Raw genomic sequence first — 25,172 nt, forward strand, 5'->3', positions numbered from 1 at the left:
AAAATTTTAAAGTTGGGTGACTAAATTAGGAATGTGGGCATAATTGAGTGACCATTTGTACAATTTACCCAATTTTTTTCTTTCAAATAACACCCTACTATTATCACTGTAAGCCTTTATAAAGCAGTGATTTGAGCTTGGCAGTACTTGTAATTGAAAAAAAAAAGGGTGAAGGATAGGAGAAAGGAAGAGAAAAGAAAAGAGAGAACTGCCAAAAAATTGAAGGGAAAAAAGAGATTTGAGGCAGAAAATATAAAGAAAAAGGTCATAAAAAAAGAAAGTTGATGAAAATAAAATAAGATTAATGTAAAAATGAAGAAAAATAAACAAAACTAAAAGTTGGCATTGGTTCTGCCACTAAGCATTAATCCTTTCCTCATGAAAAAGAAAAAAAGGAAAAAATGTCGCAGTTATCTTTCAGTATAATATCTATAGTGTTGGATTCCAGAGGGGAAAAAGTATCTTTTGAGTTTCATCTTTGAACTCTGCAGCTTCGATTGGATATTTTCTGTTAATACAAGAGAAAGATCTTAAGACATTTTTGCTTGAATGCTCCGATGGAGATGTGCTAGAAACTCAGAATATGAAGGACCGTCTTTTGGAGTCGCGTCTTCAATCAAATACGAGAAGAACAATGCTCCTGCCAAAAATGCATTCAACAAAACAAAAGCAAAGTTACAGTTTGATTCTCTCTTGAAACTGTTCTTCAAAATTTTGCAGCATGGGTCTCTTAAGACTTAAGCTACTCGACTTCAGTTCAAAATAAGCTTGAATTCGGTTCAATCAGTGTTGACTTCATGCTCGAACAACTTCAGCCATTGAGTTAGCTAAATTGTGAGTATTCTAATATTGAAAATCTAAATTTGAACCCGAACTCACGCATAAGCGGTCAAGGTTGAAATGAAATTAAGCTCAGTTTTTACCAAGAAAAAGAGCTTAATCAAGCGAGCTCAAATAGTTTGATTTTTATTTTGAATTGAATTTTGAACCTCAAAATTTGAGTCAAGCTCGAGCTTTTTGCAGCTAAGCCGAGTTTGACTGTACCCCTAATTTAGACAAAGAACGTTGAAAAAATTAGTCACGGAATTAGCACAACTATACATACCTGATGCATCTCCTTTTCTGCACAAAGTCCATCTGCACAAGCCGGGAAAATAATAAACAAATATCACACAAAATTATACCTAATATTATCAATGACAAAAACAGTCATTAAAGTAAGAAAAGTTCATCTTTCTGAAAGTGAATTTCTTTTAAAAATTTTGCAAGAGAAATTAAGATATCTTGTCAATCTCGTTTCCGGAGCTTAAAAATTTCACTGCTGGAGGGAACGATAATTTGTTAAATAAGCAAAGCTACCAAAAACAACTCAAATCATACCGGAGATAGGAGCAACGTTGGTGCCTTATTTCGTTGACCACATCATTTAGCTTCTTGGATAATGGATTATCATATTGCTGCAGTGCAAACTGTGGAAAGGAATTATTAGATAAAAAAATGCCAAGTTGCATAACTGTTATGGTGCCCTAGCAATTGCGCTTTTTTAACACATTTCTGAAAAACACCTCTTTCTGTACAATTCTAATAAGCACAAGTTAGAGAGAACCACTTAGTTATGTTGCTATGACTCTTAATTAAGTACCCGGTAAATAAAATAAGATCTGTTAAATACTTTTTTTTTTTTAAAACATGGAAAAATTGAATATATACATACTCATACCCAATGCTCATATCTAGTCCAAGTAACATAGCTTTTAGCTACAATGATTAAAATTTCCACTTAAAGTTATCAGAAGAATCTCATACCATTGATCACCTAAAATACAAAATGCACAATACCCAAATAAAGATGCCAAACAGAGATCACATGAGAGTCTTTAAAATGATTAGAACCGAGTCTAATAGAGTAGGCAATTTATGGTAGAAAACAAATCTAATTATATCCCAAAACCAAGGGTTGGGGATTCAGAATTTTGAGATACTGTGTTTCTATCTAATATGTAATATGGCAACTCAAATAATAGAAATCTAATATACGGACATAAATAACAAAATGAGCTCAGTTCCCTTTTCTTGAAAACTTAGCACATTTTGTGTTAGGAAAAGAAATTTTCAAACTGTTCCAACTGCATAATTTTGTTTATAAAATTAGTAAAATGCAACCCTTTTTTTTTTTCAGTCTTGATAATATCATCATATGTTTAGATCATTAAAAAATAATTACCTGGGTAGGTGTTTCTTCAACTGTAGAAAAGCCAAATAGTTGTCGCACTATATTTGAATCCACCAAGCTCCCAATGTATATTAAGCCATTAACACCATTTTCAAGAAGATAAATGCCCTCCTCACTCACAAATTCACTGGAAAGAGGAAGTACTGGAGGAATTGCAGATCCATTCTCTTCCTGTCAACAAGCAAAACAAGCATAGGAATTATGTCAAGGATCTTTTTGCAAAAAGGAACCCTCCAAAACTCCAAAGAAATAATAATAGAAGAATGCAAGAAAGGCAGACCTGTTTATCGAAATCAAGGTTGTGAACTGCAATCATCTGAGGGAGCACTAGACAAACTGCCGAAGGAGTAGAAATGTGGGAAACATAATTGATCCAGAAAGACCGATCATCTATTTTCACATCAGTTTGCAGTCCAGTACTTTTAGTTAGTGCTGAAAAGATTTAGTAAAAGAAGAAAAGGATTATCAGTCCTCAGTCTTAAAAGGTAATCCAACTGAAAGTACTATGAGTGCAAAGCATGTATTGGCAGCTCTAAAATCCACCTCTCTCAAACATGGATTTTGAAGGATAAAAAAAATTCTAAAAATCAAGAGGATCCAACTTTAGGCACAATGACAGTTACAAGACAGTATAGATCAGAATAAATTAATATGTAGATTGGAATTTACCAAGAGTGTATAGAGGCAACAGCTTTAGTGCTTCAGGAAGAATAAACTGCCCAGAGGTTGTTGCTGTGGTGCAAAATTTACGGTATGCGAGCAATTTATTGATGCAAATGTTTGTGACTTGTTCCCGTATTTGCAAGAGTGGAGTAAAAGGTATTTCATTTGCAACTGAAAGCAAAAGCAAAATGAAGAATAAGCACATAAAGTTGGTTTTCTTTCTTTTCATTTTTAGTAGCAGATTCCACGGAATAACAATAATGTTAGAAATCAAACCCACTCCAAGCATAATCTAGAAGCATGAGACGTGGAGCAATTTTGTGCCATGCAAAGTGCTGAAATTTTAGCCATACAAAGTGCTCCATTATTGAGATGTTTTGTGGCTGGAAATTAAGTGGATTAATAGCCACATTTGTTGTCACTTTATCAGCCTATAAATAGAGGCTTGAACTTGTGTTGTAATGAAGAAAAATGAGAAGAAAAAGAAATAAGAGAAGCAACGTGAGTGAGAGTGAGAAGGTTAGCAAACCTTGAGTGAGTTAAAATCTAGCAGCAGCTAGACTATCTAGTCATTAAGAAAATATTTGTAATCTTCGTATTGTAATATATTGAGTGTGTAATAAAAAGTAAATTTTCGGCCCATCACGTTTCCAACAAGTGGCATCAGAGCTACGGTTCGGAGCTTGGTTCGGAGTTCGGTTCGTGTCCGGTTCGTGTCCAGTTCGGAGTACCTTTGGTGTTCATCTAACAAGTCGATATGGGCGACGTAATTCAGCTACAAGTTCCACAATTGACGAAGACAAATTATGGAAATTGGAGCATTCGAATGAAGGCTTTGCTCGGTTCGCAAGATTGTTGGGAGATCGTTGAAAAAGGATACATCGAGCCCGGAGATGCCGCTACAGAAGCAGCTTTATCAAATGACGCTAAGAAGGCGTTACGAGAAGCACGAAAGAAGGATCAAAAGGCCTTGAATAGTATCTTTCAAGGTATGGATGAATCAACCTTCGAGAAAATATCAGATGTGAAGAACGCGAAGAATGCATGGGAGATTTTGCAAAAATCATTTCAAGGTGTAGAAAAAGCTAAAAAGGTACGCCTTCAGTCACTTAGAGCTGAATTTGAAATGTTAAAAATGAAGAGCTCCGAGAATATCGATGACTATGCCAATCGTGTAAAATCGGTGGTAAATGAAATGAAACGAAATGGAGAAACTCTTGACGAGGTAAGAGTGATGGAGAAAATTCTACGGTCACTCACACGCAAATTCGAGTACGTAGTCGTTGCCATCGAAGAATCAAAAGATTTGTCAAAGATGTCGCTCGAAGAACTTGTGGGTTCTCTGCAAGCCCATGAGCAAAAGATGAAGCTAAATGAAGATAGTGAAAATCTTGATCAAGCCTTGCATAGCAAGTTGTCCGTCGACGACGGAGAAACAAGTAATAACTTTAACCAAGGAAGAGGAAACCGCAGAGGATACTGTGGAGGCTACCGTGGTGGAAACAGAGGAGGAAGAGGATCACGAGGACGTGGAAATCAATCATATGGGAGATATCAAGAAAATAAAGATTATCAAACATCCAACCGTGGACGTGGATCTAGAGGTCGTGGCCGAGGCAGATTTCAAGAAAATAAATCTCAGGTACAATGCTACAACTGTAACAAGTATGGACATTTCAGTTACGAGTGCAGATCAACACACAAAGTGGATGAAAGAAACCATGTAGCAGTCGCAGCAGAAGGCAACGAAAAAGTGGAATCAAGTGTCTTTCTCACTTACGGAGAAAATGAAGATCGCAAGAGAAGTGTGTGGTATCTCGACAACGGTGCAAGCAACCACATGTGTGGAAGAAAGGAGCTGTTCACAGAATTAGATGAAACAGTTCATGGAAAAATAACTTTTGGAGACAACTCACATGCAGAAATCAAAGGAAAGGGCAAGGTTGTTATAACACAAAGGAATGGAGAGAAGAAGTACATCTCAGACGTTTACTACGTACCAGCTTTGAAGAGTAACCTGATCAGTCTTGGTCAACTCCTAGAAAAAGGATATGAAGTTCATATGAAAGACCGCTCACTCGCCATCAGGAACAAAAGTGGAGAATTAGTTGTTCGAGTTGATATGACGCGAAATCGTCTTTTCACCCTCGACATCGAGTCTGGAGAAGTAAAATGCATGAAGACGGATCTGAAGAATGAATCATGGTTGTGGCACTTAAGGTACGGACATCTCGGATTTTCTGGCTTGAAGCTGTTGTCGAAGACAAATATGGTGAATGGATTACCAAGTATTAATCATCCAGATCAACTGTGTGAAGCCTGTGTCAAAGGAAAGCAGCATAGGCAGAAATTTGAAGTAGGAAAATCTCGAAGAGCTAGAAGACCATTGGAAATTGTACACACCGACATATCTGGTCCGTACGACATTGAATCACTCGGTGGAAACAGGTACTACCTAACTTTTATTGATGATTATAGCAGAAAATGTTGGGTTTATTTTCTCAAAGCAAAATCGGAAGCCCTAGAAAAATTCAAGGAGTTCAAAGCAATGGTGGAAAAACAGAGTGGTCGATATTTGAAGATACTCAGATCCGATAGAGGAGGCGAGTATACTGCAAAGCTTTATGAAAGTTTCTGCAAGGATCATGGAATCATTCATCAGTTAACAGCCAGACGCACTCCACAACAAAACGGAGTTGCAGAAAGGAAGAATCGGACAATTCTGGATATGGCAAGAAGCATGATAAAAGGTAAACACCTTCCGAGAACTTTCTGGGCTGAAGCCGTTGAATGCGCAGTTTATCTGTTGAATCAATGTCCAACAAAAAGTGTAAGACACAAGACACCAGAAGAAGCATGGAGCGGTCACAAGCCAAGAGTTGGACACCTAAAAATTTTTGGATGCATTGCATATGCACACGTTCCTGAGCAACAGAGGAAAAAGCTTGACGATAGAGGAGAGAAGTGTATCTTTATAGGCTATGACAAAAGAAGTAAGGCCTACAGACTTTATAATCCTCTTACTAAGAAATTGATTATCTCAAGAGATGTCGAGTTCGATGAAGCGGATTACTGGAGATGGAGTGAAGAAGAAAAGAAAGTGGAAGGATTATTTTTCAACGAAGACGACAATGATGTCATCAACCAAGAAGAACAAGGCGATGATCAAAGTCCTGGTACAACAGCCCCTTCGTCACCAACCAGCAGTAGCGGAAGCAGCAGCTCAGATGAAGCACCCACAAGAACACGGAGTCTCAACGACATCTACAATTCTACGGAACCTGTAGAGACGCAGTTCGATTATTCACTATTCTGTCTAATGACAGAATGTGATCCAGTGACATACGAAGAAGCAATTGAAAACAATAAATGGAAGAAGGCCATGGACGAGGAGATTGCTGCAATAAGAAGGAATGACACGTGGGAGCTAACAAGTCTGCCAGAAGGACATAGCCCGATTGGTGTCAAGTGGGTGTACAAGACGAAGACCAACAAAGAAGGAAAAGTAGAGAAATACAAGGCAAGACTAGTCGCCAAAGGCTACAAGCAAAGACAAGGAGTGGACTATGATGAAATATTTGCTCCAGTCGCAAGAATAGACACAATTAGGCTTCTCATAGCAGTCGCAGCACAATACAAATGGAAAATCTATCAGATGGACGTCAAGTCTGCATTCCTGAATGGCTACTTGGAGGGGGAAGTCTACATAGAACAACCACCTGGGTATAGCATACAAGGAAAGGAGGACAAAGTCTACCGATTGAAGAAAGCTTTGTATGGATTGAAGCAAGCCCCAAGAGCATGGAACACAAGGATCGACGAGTACTTCCGAAGAAATGGATTCATCAAAAGCCCGCACGAGCACACCCTGTACACAAAGAAGAATGGATATGGAGATATCATGATCGTATGCCTATATGTGGATGACATGATCTTCACCGGAAACAATCCAGGTATGTCTGATGATTTCAAGAAAGCTATGACTAAAGAATTTGAAATGACAGATATCGGTGAGATGTCATACTTTCTTGGAGTCGAGGTGAAACAAATGCAAGATGGAATTTTTGTCTCTCAAAAGAAGTATGCGGAGCAGATTTTGAACAAGTTCAAAATGAAGGATTGCAAGCCAGTAGTCACGCCAGCTGATCCAGGGATGAAGCTAAGTGTTGATTCGACAAGGGAGTCGATAAATCCGACGTTGTTTAAAAGTCTCGTTGGAAGTTTAAGGTATTTGACAATCACACGACCAGATATTACATATGCAGTAGGATTGGTGAGCAGATTCATGGAGAAGCCGAAGCAAGACCACTTAATTGCCGCAAAAAGAATTTTGAGATATATCAAAGATAGCGATTATGGGGGAGACTTGGATGATCGGAAAAGCACTTCCGGATATGCATTCCACATCAGTTCCGCAGTTTTTTCATGGTCGTCAAAGAAGCAACAAACAATTGCTCTCTCAACATGTGAAGCAGAGTATATGGCCGCAGCAACTTGTACATGCCAAGCAATGTGGTTGAAGAATATTTTGGGAGAAATAGGTGTTTCAAATGAAGGTCCAATTACCATCTACGTTGACAACAAATCCGCTATATCACTTGCCAAGAATCCGGTGTCGCACAGCCGAAGCAAGCACATCGATACGAAGTATCATTTTATCCGAGAGCAAGTGAAAAACAAAAACGTGGAGTTGGTCCATTGCAGGACAGAAGATCAACTGGCAGATATTTTCACAAAGCCGTTGAAAGTGGAGACATTCAACAAATTCAAAGAGAAGCTCGGTATGAAAGTTGGGTTTGAGGGGGAGTGTTAGAAATCAAACCCACTCCAAGCATAATCTAGAAGCATGAGACGTGGAGCAATTTTGTGCCATGCAAAGTGCTGAAATTTTAGCCATACAAAGTGCTCCATTATTGAGATGTTTTGTGGCTGGAAATTAAGTGGATTAATAGCCACATTTGTTGTCACTTTATCAGCCTATAAATAGAGGCTTGAACTTGTGTTGTAATGAAGAAAAATGAGAAGAAAAAGAAATAAGAGAAGCAACATGAGTGAGAGTGAGAAGGTTAGCAAACCTTGAGTGAGTTAAAATCTAGCAGCAGCTAGACTATCTAGTCATTAAGAAAATATTTGTAATCTTCGTATTGTAATATATTGAGTGTGTAATAAAAAGTAAATTTTCGGCCCATCACGTTTCCAACAAATAATAACAATGGAGCCATAATTTTCAGTATTAAAGCCTCAGATCCTCCATGAGAAAATATCGTGAAGGGCAAAAAATGTCGTACTGAATAAACCAAGTCAAAGCAAGGAAGATGGTGCAATTTACCTTGCTTCAAAGAACATACAAATTGTGCATCTAAGTCAGTTGCTCGGAACAAGTTAGTAATGTTTCTTGTGCATGGCAAAGACAAAGTTGAAACCCGGATTCTTCTTTGGCCGTACACAGTGGTATAAAGAAGAGCACACTTGATAAAGAAAGAATGGTAAAGTTAGAGCATATGAAAATTTTCATTCAACAATAAAAGATAGTGTGAATGGAAGACATCATGATCCAAGTTATTGATACCCCAGCAAGGAAAGTTGATGCTACCTGAAAAGCACACTCTGATCCATCCTGCAGTTTATCATCATGTTTCAAAGTTACCACTATAGCTTTGTCAGAGTCTATCTGCATAAAGACAAGCAGAGTAAGAAAAAAAGAAACATAAAACCTAGAAATTACCTCTCTAGCAATCTATAAATCAGTTAGTCAAACAAGGTCAACCTTCATTGAGGACAACACAGCAATAAAAATCAATTGAAAAGTAAACAGACCCCTGGTAGGTCAACATCTGTTGGAATGCGTTTGCAAAAGTTCCCATGGTATTCTTTCACATCAATGCCCTACAGGAATGAAAACAAAATAACATCCCAGCATAAAGCATCTTCTGAATATGGAACGGATAACATCATAGCAGGTTTTGGCCTCCAAGAGTAATACCTGGCTGCATCTCACACGCATCACTGCCTCAAAACCTTGAGGCCTTGTAATATTCCATCTAAGATCATTGTAAAGTTTTACCGGATCAGATATGGATGAGAAAGGATAATAGTAATAAACCTGAAAAAGAGTGAAACAAAGTGAATGAAAGAGAAGTAAATGAAAAGCAAGGAAAACAAGAAAATAAGTGAAATGGGGCAGAAGAAAGCTTTTGTGCCAAAGGCAATTTTTGCAAATGCCCCAAGAAAAATGAAGCAACATAAAAGTTTATTATCAAACTTCATTGTCTCGATTTTTGAATTAATCTTACCAATTCATTTCACATGTTTTATTTTTGCAACCTATTATTAGACAATAGAACATAAGAATTAGACATTCAACATTACCTGCCCTCCTGTAGTTCCTGGGATAACAGAAATGGAAGCAATGTCTACGTAAGTCTGGGTAGTGGTAAATACATCCACGCAGACCTGGCACATGTTGGAATACAAACAATTTGCTAATAAAACTTCGTTGTAGCAACGACTGAATGCCAAGAGGCTGAATTTCCTATTATCTGTGAATCATGGGGTACTGATAGAAAAGAAATTATTGACAAGTTCACCTGGCACTCTGCAAATTCAATTGCCATTGTCTTTAAAGCTTTGTCTGCTGGTTGGAGTGGTTTATGAGGCTCCTAAAATCCAGAAAATAGCAGAACAGTTCATTTAAAACCACGAGATTCATAAATCAGAAGAGGATATAGAATTCAATTGCCGTTACCTTTTCTCCTGCAGAAATATTACCTCTTCCTTCAGCATCTCGTGCAGAAAGTGCAATCATGCCAACTGATGGTAGGACTGCATATGGTACAATCATTAGAAATCTCTTTCATTCAAATGCATCAAACAACTTTGAAATAGTGAATCAGCTTATCAGTATCTAGTTACTGCAATCAATCCACATATTCAAAATGAAATTTAGAAGTACAGTGAAGTTATATGTAAAGAGAAATCCATTTCAAAAATGTAAAGAACAATAAAATAAAGAGCCTCTCACAGTAATTACAACTGGAAAACCAAATCTATAAAAGAAAAATAAAGCCATTTTTTTGTATTGAGGACCCTTAAATTCCTATTTATTTTTATTTCAAAATAGACCAGGTTAGAAAAAAATACACCAAAACAATTTCAATCGACCCACTTCATAAGAAAACAAAGAACAGAGCATTCATCTTAAAAGGAAAAGAATATCTAGTAAAATAATCTTCTGGTTTATCTTTAAAAGATTTGTGTTGATAATGTCTGATTCAAATGATTCTTTTCAGTACCCTTATCTGACAATGTAAACCATTGATTTAAACATTTATAGTATACACTCAGATAGGCTTATTCATACAAATATAAAACATATAGGCTTGCCTGATTGAAATACCAAAAGTTTCCCTCCAGAACTCTTAATTGCCAGGAAAGCAGCCTGAAATAGAATGGAATAGTATAAAATGTCTAAAACTAAATCAATGAATTCTTGCATTTCCAACAGTTGGCTAATATTTACAAGCAAAGCAACAGAAAAGTTAAACAGAGTGTAATGAGTCGTATTATAAAGTCAACTGTGATTAAAATATCATAATATGAAAGCATAAAACCCACTTTAAGGAAAAAAATATGGCATCTTTGGGCTGCTTTAGAAATGCTTAAAGAAAAGTGTAGTAAAGGGAAAGAAAACTTCTGCAATGCTCTCAAACTGATTTGCATGAACATGTAAAATTTATCGAGGAAGAAAAAGACCTGCTTTATCAAGAGAATACCTTGATTGCCGCAACAAAAGCTGATTCAGCAGTGCTGTTGTCCTGAAACATGGTTGGAATGCTTTCCAGCAATTGCTCTATATGTTTACGACACTAAACCCAAATTCCCAATGGTAAAATGTTAATAAATAGCTTTACTGAATGCACTCTAGACGAAAAATCAATCAACTTAAAAATAGTTCATTTTTGTCTCATGCTTTAAAGGCACAAACAAAGCCAAACAAGCATCACAGCCTCTGTGTGAGTGTGTTGTGTGTTTGAAATATAAATATGAAAAACCAACCTCCGAAAGCTGAACAACAACATCAGTTTCAAGAGGAATATAAACATCATGCACGTCTGGAACAATTAGCATCAGTGGCTGCAGTGTAAGTTGAAAGTTAAATTAGCCTGAGACTTGTTAAGAGTGTATAGGTACAATATTTGTCAAAGCAACAAAGCATAACTGATACGAGTCACAAAAGCCCAAATTCTTGAGGGCAAGGCCCAATAAGAAGATTCCAAGCCCAATCAAGAAATCCACCCATACTTAGTTGAAAATCAGGCCAAATTGTCAAAGTGGCCCAAGTTGTAAAGTTTTATTTTTATTTATTTATTTATTTATTTTATTTAGTTTAAATTTTTATATTCAGTCCAAGAGTCCCAAATAAAAGACCCTTGGCCGAATTTCCATATTAAAATAATTAGGAGTTTTTTTAGTTTTAGTTTTAGTGTTCTAATTAAATTAGGAAAACATTTGAAAGACCTATTTATATGGCTTGGCCAGCTACCCTACATTACATTACAATTACATTAAAAATTTCAGATTTGATTTGAGTGAAAATTCTCTTTGAGTTCTTCAAGGATTTTCTCTTGAGTTTTCTTTAGAAGTTGTTTTAACAATCTTTTTGATTGTGGGAGCCATCTTCAACCTTCTTCTTGCCATTGATATTCTTTGGAGGGGAGATTAGAGCCGTTTGAAGGGAGTTGTGAGATCTTTCGAGATTTCAAGGCTTCTTAGGACTTATCTTTTAATTTCTTACTGTCAATTCTTTCTTTATTTCTACTTGTGCTGAATCATTATCTAATCTATTTTCTGTTCTTATTGTGTTTTCAGCCTTTTTCTATCTTAAGGAATCAGCCCAAAAATCCCCAAATTCTAGGGTTTTTCCATACTCTTTTTGGGTGAAATTAGATTGTCGAAATTTGGGGAAAACTATCTTGGTGTTCAATTGGGCAGAATCACAATCTCCTTGAGGGTTTCAAGAACCCTAACACTTATTTCTATTCTCAATTTGATTCTTTGCTGATTTGGGGATTTTATTTTAGATCTAAAAATTCAAAAATCTAATCTTTTAATTTTCTGTTTCGTTTCAGATCTAATTGTTTAGGGTTTTCATAGGAGTTTCTCGTGACTTGGCAACTCGATCTTGGTCCGCGCGCAACCCCGTATCATTTGGTATCAGATTTTGGGCGTTTTGGGTGTTCTTGGTTGATTTCTAAACTGATCTCTATTTTTTAAATTACAAACAGCAGTTTTACCCAGAAAAATTTTTGAAAAAAATTCATTTGAGTGGGTAAACATTTTCTTATTGATCTGAAATTTTACATACATATTTTTGGCACTGTTATTGAATATACAAAAATATTTCCCGCAAAAAAATAAGTCGAAAAAGTCAAAAAATTAAAAAAAGACGAAATCCAATAAAAAATTTAAAAAAATATTCAGCGGGTTGAATTTGGTGCCCAAATTTTCCAGATCAAAAATTAAATATATAAGGACACTCCAGATTTAATTTCATGATTTTTGGAGATCGGGAACACCTCGAACGAAGTTGTCAAGTTACTCCGCAGTTTTTCGGGTTTTCTGTTTTCAGCAATTTTTATTGATTCTTAGCTGTAGGTTTTAATTTGTTTACCTTTATTCTTCCTTTACGTTATCTAACACCTTCTTGTTTCTTGTGTTAGTAGGATTTAAACGTGTGCACAACTTCTTCCTCGGTGCAACACGAATCAATTGGTGTCTCGTCAGTTTTTGGCATCCTAGTGCAAATTAGGATTCTTTGGTAGTTTGGTTCACACTCTCTAATTGGTTGATATAAACTCTGATAAAGAACTCACAAGATTGAATTTGACCTCATTGAGAATTTGAATTTTCTTTTTGAGTGATTAATGGTGAGGTTTGCTAACTTTTATTTTTGAGTGTTGAGTGTTTATTTTTTACAGGTTTTGAAGATGTCTAAAGGTGATAATAATGATGCACTTATGAAAGTCCAACAACAGTTAGATGGACATACTGCTGCAATCACACAAATAAATGCTACACTTCAAGCATTGAATACTACTTTGAATGAGGTACGAGTGAATCAAAAACATCAATATCGAGATCCAATTAAGGAAGATAGGGATAACCAACCCCAAAGGCGCGGCCCTCGACGTGTCACTAGAATGGATGATGATTTTCATGATCGTGGACAATCATCTTTGGCAAAACCAAGGAGCGAGCAGCAACGAGAACATCTCTTTCATACTCGCTGCCATGTACAAGGTAAGCTTTGTAGAGTTATTATTGATGGTGAAAGTTGCTCGAACATAGCCAGCACGACGATGGTGGAAAAGCTTTGCTTAACCACTACCAAGCATCCACAACCTTATCAACTACAAGGGCTTAGCAACGAAGGCCAATTTAGGGTCACTCAACAAGTGCGCATTGCCTTTTCTATCGGTAAGTATCAAGACGAAGTTGTGTGCGACGTAATGCCTATTCAAGCCTGCCATTTGTTGCTAGGAGAACCATGGCAACTGGATCGAAAAGTCACTCACGATGGTCGTACCAATAGGTATTCTTTCAAGCATCAAGGAAAGAAACTTACCTTAGTGCCGCTCACTCCGGAACAAGTCCATGAGGACCAAATCAAACTGAGAAATTCTGTTAAAACAAGTGAGGAAAAAGAAAAAGAGAATGAAAAAGAGCAAAAAGAGATTGAGAGTGAAAAGGAATGTGAAACAGAAAAGAAAATTGAAAAAGAAGTTGAAGAAAGAAGAGAAAATGAGTTAAAAAAAGAAACAAAAGAAAAAGACGAGGAAAGGCTAGTGAGGAATGTTTCCACTAACCAAGATATGAATTTTTCTTGTGTTGCTACTTTTCAGGTTCCCGAAAGATCGAAAGATAACTTTCAACTTCAATACCTCTCAAATGAAAGACGCTTTCATACGATCAACTTAAGCAAAGATGAAATCACACTACATGATCCCGAAGGTAAGCGAGGTAAGGAAATTTTAGAAACCGAGTCCAGTGCAGATTTGAAAATTATTGATAAAACTTTTGGTGACTTAGTTCTTAAAAGATCCCATCATTTTGATCCGATTAATTGTTACTCTTCGATTGTGGTTGATAAAGTCATTACGAAAAGAAGCGTGATTTGTTATTCTCTTGATTTACCTTGTGTAAAATCCTTGAATTTGTCCAAATCTGTTTTGGAGAATAAGGTAACGAAATTTGCCAAATTTGTTTTCAATTTATATTCTTGCCTTAAACAGTTTATGTGGTTGTACATGAAGTTTGAGTTCCATTTGACAAAGGTTAACTCAACAACGGAGATTCGACTACACTATGCCCCCGATGAACGAAGGTTTGTTTTAAATGAAAAAGGTAAAATCGACCCTTATTCTTTTGCTTATCGAGGTAAGATGCTTGAAACCTTTGAAACACTTTTGTACTCCTCGGATAGTGATAAAGATCGTGTTGATGAACACTTAGATCGAAACGTGCTTGACTGTCCTATTTTATTTATTGATGATCTATCTGTTTTGATGGTTGATAAAAAGATTCTTGTTTTTGATAATGCATGTGTGAGTGAATCTATAGACCGTCGATTAATGCATGGTATGATTATGCAACTCTGTGAACCATGTAAATCTTTTCAAATACCTACTTGTGACGATTATGTTTACCATTTGATTTATTACTCGCAATTTATTCATGGTTTGTGGGAACAATGTGAGACGACTGAATGCCTTAAAACATGTCCATCTTTGTTTCAAATATTTGACGAGGCAGTGGTGAGTAAATTAGATTGTTTGCATGGTAATCTGAATCTGTCCATTCACATGCGTTATACCTGTTCTGTTATGCTTATGATTGGACTACAAGCTTGTTTCCGTTGCTATTTACTATCTCATGGCTATTCTTTTCAGTGGACTCAATTGCCATTAGTCCCGTTCGATAGAGGAAAGTCGAGTTCATTTGATTTTTCAGATTCGAGGACGAATCTTTTTGAGGAAGGGGGAATGATACGAGTCACAAAAGCCCAAATTCTTGAGGGCAAGGCCCAATAAGAAGATTCCAAGCCCAATCAAGAAATCCACCCATACTTAGTTGAAAATCAGGCCAAATTGTCAAAGTGGCCCAAGTTGTAAAGTTTTATTTTTATTTATTTATTTATTTATTTTATTTAGTTTAAATTTTTATATTCAGTCCAAGAGTCCCAAATAAAAGACCCTTGGCCGAATTTCCATATTAAAATAATTAGGAGTTTTTTTAGTTTTAGTTTTAGTGTTCTAATTAAATTAGGAAAACATTTGAAAGGCCTATTTATATGGCTTGGCCAGCCACCCTACATTACATTACAATTACATTAAAAATTTCAGATTTGATTTGAGTGAAAATTCTCTTTGAGTTCTTCAAGGATTTTCTCTTGAGTTTTCTTTAGAAGTTGTTTTAACAATCTTTTTGATTGTGGGAGCCATCTTCAACCTTCTTCTTGCCATTGATATTCTTTGGAGGGGAGATTAGAGCCATTTGAAGGGAGTTGTGAGATCTTTCGAGATTTCAAGGCTTCTTAGGACTTATCTTTTAATTTCTTACTGTCAATTCTTTCTTTATTTCTACTTGTGCTGAATCATTATCTAATCTATTTTCTGTTCTTATTGTGTTTTCAGCCTTTTTCTATCTTAAGGAATCAGCCCAAAAATCCCCAAATTCTAGGGTTTTTCCATACTCTTTTTGGGTGAAATTAGATTGTCGAAATTTGGGGAAAACTATCTTGGTGTTCAATTGGGCAGAATCACAATCTCCTTGAGGGTTTCAAGAACCCTAACACTTATTTCTATTCTCAATTTGATTCTTTGCTGATTTGGGGATTTTATTTTAGATCTAAAAATTCAAAAATCTAATCTTTTAATTTTCTGTTTCGTTTCAGATCTAATTGTTTAGGGTTTTCATAGGAGTTTCTCGTGACTTGGCAACTCGATCTTGGTCCGCGCGCAACCCCGTATCAATAACAATCCAAGGTGAAGAGATGGAAACCAATCCAAATATAGTTAAGAAATTCTGGTACAAACTCCACGAGGCTGAAATTGTGTAGATCACAAAGGAAATGCAGTAATCAATGGTCCTACCTATCTCTTCATGTGCTACCATTCATCTAGAAATATTAAAAATAAACTTATGCTTATTTTAAATTTTATTCAGCAGGAAAATGCAGATATATCTCATTTAAAATTTAGGGAAAAGAAGGAAGAAAATGGAATCTGAGACGTTGAAACTTGAAAGTAATTGTCAATTCCATAAAAAATTCTTAATAAAAAGGAACAAAAAACTCTAGTTCCCTTTGAAAGAACTTAATGCAACTAAAACTAAGTATTACCTGATGCAGTACACGTTTCAAATTATAAAAATGAACAGTTGAGTCAAATGTTGCAATTCCCAACATTGTCCGAGGACCTTCCTGCAATAATAGAAACATCAAAACAATAGGTATCCAGTCTTCACACTGAATAAACACAGATAGATCTTATAAATACCAAATAACTAACAAAACAAATAAATATAAGCAATATATTTTGCATTCTCAATTTAGACCTAAATTAGTTTATGAACATTAACAAGAAAAGGATTATACTATAAAAGAGTAGTTATTCTCCAAAGCAAAGAGTGGACTTGGAAACATTATCTAGTTATGCAAAAAAATGCAGACTTCATTAATTGTCCAGGTTAGGGTCCTATCGTGACTATAACTATGGCTGTATTTTATAATGTATAAGTTTGAAGATAAAATTTATGTTTATTTTGGCTTCTTTAGGTCATTTACATTATTTTATATTAATTTTTATTTTAGTAATACCCTAGAAATTAGAGTTTGAAGGTTAATTACTACTTCATGTTTTATTAGTTCAGTTCTAAATACCTAAGGTTAATAGTCTACGGAGACTTTTGATTATTAAATTATTAAGATCTCAGAAAATAGTATTGAGTTACTTGTCCAGTTGTCCTACATCAATGTCCGTTCTGGTTGCCATATTGCAGCAGGGATGCCAAAATGGGACATCACTTGATTCTTAGAAAATAAATTCAGGCGCATAATCCCAATTACTAAGAGTTCATCATTGAAGATGGTAACTCCACAATTTTAAGACTGTTAGCACAGTTCTATGACCTTAAGTAAGTTTATGAATGCCAACTGGATGCCCAGAACAAATACAATCACATAAATAAGCACGACTAAAAACTCACTGGAAGGTCTGCAATGACTTGGCTGATTGCAGCACATGCTGCAGCAGTTGCACCAGTCCGTATTGCATTCATGGAAACATCGATGAGAAAGAAATACACAGCAGGCATTGGATCTCGCATCTGATAATTATGATAAATGTAATAGAGAATTACATTGTTGAAGAGCCAGAAAAATTGAATAGGAGAAGTATGAGAAACAAGGCGATGTTGTTATAAACACAAATTAAGTAGTAAATGTTACAACCATAGAGAGGCTATACACAAAACCAATAGCTAAAAAGAAAGGCTTTCGAAAACCATACCAGCCTGTTGAGAGGTAATGGACACCATCGCAGGATCAAATAACATGAGTGAAAAAGTAAAATAGATATTTCATGGAGCGAAAATTCATGTTGACAGGGAATAGATCTTTTGTTCTACCCTTAAACGGTTGAGAAATGCTAACTGAACTTGAAAAAAAAAATGAAACTCCCGCTTGGTTTCTGACAATATTTTCTGTTTTTATATTTAAAAGTAATTTTTATTTTATATTTTTTGAAAATTAAAAAACACATTTGGTAAATAGAAATAAAAAATTATTTTTAATGATAAAAATATGAAAGTATAAAATTTTAAATAAGGGTTAAAGTGCAAATCTGTCATCATACTTTAGGTGAATATTGAAATTTGCCACTACACTTTGTTGTAATTGATATTTGCCATTATATTTTGAAAATATAAGTAAATTTAAATTTTCTATTCAACTCTTATGTGATTGAATTATACTACTATGCTTTGAATCTTAATAAATTTTGCCACCAACTTTGATTTTTAATTAATTCACCCCTCAATATTTATTTTGATGATTTGAAAACATAATTTGATAATAAAAATTCTTTCAAATATTTTTTTTAATAATTAACAATAATTTAACTTATAAATATAAAAAATTAATAAATTAAATTAGAATTTTTATTTAATGAAATAAAAAGCTTGAAAAATAAAAATACAATATCGTAAAAGAAAATTAAGTTTATTTTTATAAAATAACATTTCATTAAATTATAATATTATATTAATTAACTTATTGTTGTTAAACATTAAAGAAAAATATAAAAAAAAATATTTTTTATTAAATTTTGTCTTCAAATTTTTTTAAATTAAACTTGAATAACAAAATTCAGTAAAAAATTTAACTTTAGTGGCAAAGTTCTAAAATGTGGTAAATTTGTCTCTAGTTCATAAGAACAATGGAAAATATCAATCAAAGTAAAGTATAATGGCAATTTTCAATTTCCACTTAAAGTATAGAGGGAAATTTGCATATTAACCCTTTTAAAAAAACTTCAAACCGAGGCAAGAGATCAGATATTCAGTAATTTCTGTAAAAAAAATATTTTTACATGGGTTTGAACCAAGGCTTATTCATTATTTAAATTTAAAGTCAGAAACCCTTATTTTGAACTTTTTCAGTTTTAAACGAAAACAACTTTTTTTTAAAAAAAAAATCTAAATATATGTTCATTTTTCACAAAATCATTTTTAAAATTTTTCAATCAAACGCACTTTCTTCAGCGTTTCCAATTTTCAAAAAAAAAAACAAAAACAAAAATGACATCTATTTCCTTAAACCAAATGGAGCATTTAATTTCTGGTACCGTAGAGCCAGCAAATTTAATTAACTAACCATATAATCCTTCGTGGCAACAAATTCAACAGTGCCCCTACATAGCTCAGGTCTTTCATCAGCATCTCTACGCCTACCATCAGGACCTAGATTGCACTGATACTCATGGGGAGTGGAACCAACACACCCTGGAATAAAATAAGGAAATGTCAAAAGCAAAATCCTGAAGTTCAATTCTCAAAAACAATCACAGCAGGGAAAAGAGGGCAAAATCGACATAGGAGTAATCTTAATATGTGCGTGTGTGTAAAAGGGTTTTGAGGTTATTATTGATACCTGTACGTAACAATATTCTTTACAAAATCAATATCTATCTCCCTATTGCCAATAACAACAAAAGATTCGTACCGACCAAAGATTCTTTGAGGTTATTGTTGATAACTTTAGACTGCAATATGTTCCAAGAACTACGATATCTTGACCAAAGAACAAAACAACAGCAACATTCCATACTGACCACAAAAGTTGCAGATGAACTGCCTGCCATGATCAGTAAACCTCATGAAAGGGTTTATGTAGCCTTTGCAACGAGAGCATCGAATTGGACCACCTTCACCAAAATCCACAACCTAGAATAAAGAAAGCTTCGATAAATATTTATATGTATGTTTTCAGCTATTACTTTATTCAAAACTGTATTAAACTCGGAGGTGATCCAAATCTGTCCCCTAGTTACCAATCATAAACTCTTCTTTTCTTTAAGTTTCCAACAAATTGCGCTGAAATATTGCATCTTGGTACCAACTATCATATTGCAGAAAAACATTCTTTTCAAGACCCTAGTCTGACAAGGTAGCTTTTGCTACAGCTTAAATCAGTTTCTTGAGAACCATTTTTTATCAAAGAAAATAAAATTTGTTTTGACTACTTTTTTTCCCATTATGTAATTTATTCAAATCTAGAGCAAACCTCAGTTTTCACTTTCACTAATTATGTAATTTAATCAAATCCCTAGCTACAAGAACATTAGATATTTAATTAACAAAAAGGAGACAAATCTGCAACCCCTGTTGAGTGGAAGAGAGTTTCATTGTAAGATTTGAGGTTAGGTAAGACTTTAGGATAAAAGCTTTCATGGCGAACAAGAAAGGCGGAGATAAAATCACCCATGAGACAAGTCAACAACCAACATGCAAGTATATACAAACACAAATAGCCTAAAAGGCAAGAAGTCCTTCCAGAGAACAATGTGGAGGTCCTGTCATGCACAAGTACCAAAATTCACTGCATCAAGAAATTTTCAATAATTGATGAGAATGGGAGGTCTTTTAACTTAATTCAACAGTCCCTAGTTGTTCGTGAGAAATTTTTTGTATGGTATTTGTGCCATGAAACTTTTCATAAGAGAAATAAATAATGGCTTTCTATTTAATCCTCTGAAGAACGAATAAATAAGAAACCTGAGCTACAGAAAATACCAGAAATAGCACATAAAATTTCAGAAGAAATAATGAAATACCGGAATGGGCTCTTCAGATGGGTGAAGAGGGGCCAGAGGCTGAACCATTAAGGCTAATTCCATGCCACAATTGGTTAAAAGGTCCGCAGTACAAGGAACCTGTCAACATGACAAAGGATATCCAAATTAGTGATAAAAATCGTGGCATCAAACATTCTTATTAAAAGAAGAAATTAATTGTCAACAATTCAATATCAGAAGTTTGACTGTAACCTGATGGATTGTGCATCTCATATAGCGTGGACTGCAGTTTCCAGTGTCCTTGACAATGTAATCACAAGAAGCAGGCTTTTCAAGGAAACAATGTATCCATAATGGAAAAACATCAATAGATTTTTAAAAAAGAAATAAAAATTACAGAAAGGAGAAAGGGACGGGAGGAATCTAATAAGATTACTCAACCAAATAAGTAACAACAACAACAACAATAATAAAACCTTAATGTTTTCTGGGAGATCAGTGCAATACCGGAGGAATATTGGCTTGATTGCCTTGACGAGTGTCATACTGAATTTTAGAATAACTTGTAGTAGGCCTTGGAATTTGATTTGAATTAATCTTACGTGCATCTTCCAGGCTAGCACCAGTTTGATCAATGGCAGGTAATGGTTGGTTCGGTTGTGGTGGTGGCATTCCGAACATTCTAGGCGGCTGAACAGCAGCATTAGGTGCTGCTGTAGGTGGAGCAACCTAAAGAAATTCAGAGGACAAAAAAGAAGAATTTAACTAAAAGAAGAAATGCCTCTTTTATTTACAGCAAATACACCCATCAGAACATCCACAAATCTTGATGTTAAAAGAATAATCAATGCAGTACCTACTTGTTGATAGTAGAAAGTGTAAAACTATCAAGAAGATACCTTGCATACTAATGATATGCACCTCTTATAAGCTTTCAGCCAAGTTTAATATTGGAATATTTTTATGTTAACACAATGTCAGATGCCACTTCATTATCTTTAACAATAACCAGCTATGCAATTTAAAAAACACCGCCAATTCAATTATAGATATTAACCCTGGCAAGTAGTGATGCCCTGATATGGCAGAAATATAAAGTATCCTTCAAAGATTCTGGAAGTTATCTACTATTTACTTGGGGTATATTTTGTGTTCATCATACCACAAAACTGCTCAATACCATAATATTTTGTCCTAAACAGTAAGTCTGCAACTATATTCTGCTACTATCTGTTTTAAAAATGGAAAGTCATATATCCTCATTTTTCTACTTCTATATTCCCTTTATTATGCGTCTATTTTTGCCACATACACACACCTTCTTGCCAAACAGCAGGACATAAAGATAAAATTCCTACTTCCCGTGGACTATGTTTTAAGTCATCCAACGGGAAAAGAATAAGAGAAAACTTAGATTTTAATTCTCTCAGCAAGTTACTGGTACAAACAATGATAAGAAGCTCACCTGACCAGGGGCCCATGTCTGAGTCCCAAAAGGAGCAGCCAGAGGCGCTGAAAAAGGCGGAGCAGATTGCGTAGGAGGACCTGGCTTAGGACTGGCCTGAGGACTCCCAACAAAAGGCCCCATACTAGGAGCCGGGCCAGGAGACCTACCAGTCACCATCATTGGTGGAGGCACCCCAACAGGTGGACCATTTCTACTCGAACTACCAAAAGCACCTGGACGACCACCAGGTCCAGGTGCACCTGAACCTCGTGGACTGATGACAGGACCACCCCCCATTGAAGAAGGTAAAGACCCTGGAGGTGGTCTAGTCCCAAAAGGCGAAGGCGGTCCACTTGGTGGCCCAAAAGGCGAAGGCGGTCCACTTGGTGAACGAAAAGGCGAAGGCGGTCCATTTGGTGGCCCAAATGGCCTAACTGAACCAACATTTGGAGGAACATTGGGTCCAGGAACCACCAATGGAGGTGGTGCACCAGGGCGGGAATTTGGCTGGGAAGGAGCCGATGTGGAAGAGCTTGGTGGTGGTCTTACTAACGGAGGAAGCGTTGGGGCTGAACCGGGAAACGGAGATGGCTTATTTGGATTCCACTTCTGCAAATCATCTGGTAAAGATTCTTGTTTTTGCTGGAAATTTGGATTGTCAGTCTGAGGTGGGGGTTGCCTTGGTACCCCCGATGGCATAGGAGTTGCCATTTCCCTCCCTTTTTGTCACTCTTTTCAACTTTTTTTCTCAACAAAAAAGAATTCAAATCGAAGCATCAACAAAATAATAAATAATATACATAAAACAATAATCAATTCCTTTATGCATTTTACATCTTTTTATTTATAATAAAATCTTCAACATGATAAACCTCAATTCATAACTTATATCAAAACGAACAAAACAAAATTTTACAAACTTACTTATGCAATTATTATAAACATGACAATGTAATCAAACCTGAATATTTACGTCAATCACACGAAACAAATATCATTTTCCTTTAACTTCCTAGATTTTCAAATAAAGAACATGCTCTACCATTCAAATTTAATACGTGTAATTAATCTTAAAAGGCATTGTTTTAATTGATTTTATTATAATCCATAATACATGCAAATGAAAAGGAGAAAATGATTAAACAGGAAAAAATGTAGAGTAAACCTGAGATTAAAGAGGACCAAAGAATGGTGATTAAGGTTTTGGATCTGGATAAATGCAGGTTAGGGTTTTAAAATGAAAATTGAGAAAAATGGATTAGGATTTGGGGATGAAAATTTTAATGGCGAAATGTTTTGCAGAAACAAAAGGCGCGTTTTTCGTATTTTCTCGGAGTGATTGAAAGTGTCCGTACGAAGATATATACATAGGGATCGTGCCACGTCATTTTGAAAAGTGGAGGTGTTCCAACAATTTACATTTTCCCACGTGGGAATTTATATGTCCACGTCACTAGTACTTTTTTAAGCTTTTCTTTAAGAGTTAATTGCACCCTATCTCCCCAAACTATGACCTTCATTCTAGCTCTATCCCTAAACTTTAAAACATTCTAATTACATTTTCAAACTATTGATTTATATCAATCAAGTCCTTCCATTATTAAAACCATTAATTTAAATATTAAATTATAGTAAAATCTTATGTAATGAAATTTAAAATGAAAATTTAAAAAAAAAGTAAAATGTTGTTGCATAATTTTTAAAATTAAAAACTAACAAAAAAATAGAGTGAGCGATAGTTTTTATAAAAACTTTGAAATCTCAAAACTAATATTTTCACAACATCCATTTTCACAATATTTTTTTTCTTTAAATTTTTCATATTAAATTATGTGACATAAAAATTGACGTCTCATTTAAGGGTTAAATTAATAATTTTAATAATGAGATAACTTTATTAATATAATATTCATAATTTGAAGGTGTAATTATAATGATTTAAAGTTTGAGAACTAAAATAAATGAAAGTTGTGATTTGGGAATGTTTGGTGAAAATACCTATTCCTTTAACTTTCTTTGGATTTTTTCGTAAAACTAAATTGATTCCCGAGCTTCACGTGGGAATTTCATCCAAATCAAGGACAGTAATTACATAAATGTATTTTACAACATCATGTACTTGTCGAAAGAATAATGGTTAAATTCTTCTACTAGATTTTATATTTTATAAAAGTTGTGGATTTAATCTTGATATTTTAATATGATTAATAGTTTTTATAATTTTCATATTAGTCAAATTTAGTCCCTTTACTTTTTTGAATTTTAAAGTTGAGTCCTAACTTAATTTGTAATTGTTAAATACATTTGGTTAAATTCAATTACTAGTCCTATATTATTTGTACCATTATAGATTTGGGTCATGTTCTCCAAGTAGATCATTCTAAGTCATTATACTTTTCAATTAGAATAACAGATTACTCAGTAACAGATTGTCAGATAATAATTTCAATGTCTAATTCAGATCATACAGACCCTACGGTAGGTCTACATTTGATTCAAACGACGATTATGATCCTAGAGAAAATTTTTAAGTTTTGACCCACACACTCGTGAGGATTCACATGATCTGGGTGCTTGGCTCGTTTGGTTCACACGGCTGTGTGGCTCAAAACAGTGAGTTACACTGTTTGGCACACGACTAAGCAAATGTCTATATCTCTAGCCCATGTGACCCTAAATCCAGAACAATAAGTTACATGTCCTGAACACACACCCGTGTCCCTAGCCCGTTGACCCAAAATCCAAACAATGAGACCCAAAATCCAAACAATGAGTTACACGGCCTAGACACAGATCAGTGTCCCTAGCCCGTGTGCCTCAATTTGAAAACAGTGAAACATACAGACGTGTGGCTCACATGGCCTACCACATGGCCATGTGGCGTCGAGAACCAAGTTTTCCAGTGTTCGCAATTCACAGAAAATCGGGTTTCATTACACACGTAAGGCAAAATCGACTTAAAGGCAACAAGATTGACTTAGAAACCTAACAACAAACAACCAAAGACCAATTCAAGAATTAATTCCCAAAAGAATGCTCGAGAAGTCGAACAAACAAATTTATGTCAAAAACTTCGACGAAGAACACCAATCTCGAAAAATTTAGGCTCTCACATCGTACAAAACTGTGATATACCGAACTAACACGTTGAGCGAACGCTACTTTCAGGATCTTCACCTAAAAATGACAATCAATTGACACATAAACAAAGGAATCAATCAAAAATAAATAGGAAATCAATTCTTGGCAAAAACGAACAAAAAGCAACAATTAACCGAATTCCAACCTTGAACTTACAAGATTAACCTTATCGTTGGAAGAAGTAACGAGACGCGCCAACAAAATGACCAAACAAGAAGTAAAAGAGGGGAAATGAAACTATAGGATACAAAAAGAAATAAAAGAAAAATAAAGAATAAGAAGAGGGAAAGAACAAAGAAAACAAACATTGAAGGAGAGGGGGAATTTAGGAAACTTA

The 25,172-nt window shown here is 35.1% G+C and overlaps 1 protein-coding gene across 1 annotated transcript; it reads right to left on the minus strand.

The window, feature by feature from the left end:
- Positions 1–268: 268 nt before the first annotated feature.
- LOC107893219 (protein transport protein Sec24-like At4g32640) lies at positions 269–23,003 on the minus strand. Its single transcript, XM_016818158.2, has 25 exons — positions 22,860–23,003; positions 21,713–22,433; positions 20,755–20,976; positions 20,500–20,574; positions 20,287–20,385; positions 19,285–19,396; positions 18,828–18,955; positions 17,162–17,281; positions 16,296–16,376; positions 10,952–11,029; positions 10,669–10,761; positions 10,280–10,334; positions 9,642–9,718; positions 9,484–9,555; positions 9,266–9,349; positions 8,880–8,999; positions 8,714–8,782; positions 8,490–8,567; positions 8,226–8,364; positions 2,903–3,067; positions 2,514–2,665; positions 2,225–2,404; positions 1,381–1,469; positions 1,106–1,137; positions 269–640 (listed from the first exon to the last, which is right to left on the minus strand). The coding sequence occupies exons 2-25, from the start codon at positions 22,403–22,405 to the stop codon at positions 531–533; spliced, it is 3,123 nt and encodes a 1,040-aa protein (XP_016673647.2). The 5' UTR covers positions 22,406–22,433; positions 22,860–23,003; the 3' UTR covers positions 269–530.
- Positions 23,004–25,172: the final 2,169 nt, after the last annotated feature.

Source organism: Gossypium hirsutum, chromosome A13 (assembly GCF_007990345.1).
Source record: "Gossypium hirsutum isolate 1008001.06 chromosome A13, Gossypium_hirsutum_v2.1, whole genome shotgun sequence".
Classification (NCBI taxonomy): domain Eukaryota; kingdom Viridiplantae; phylum Streptophyta; class Magnoliopsida; order Malvales; family Malvaceae; genus Gossypium; species Gossypium hirsutum.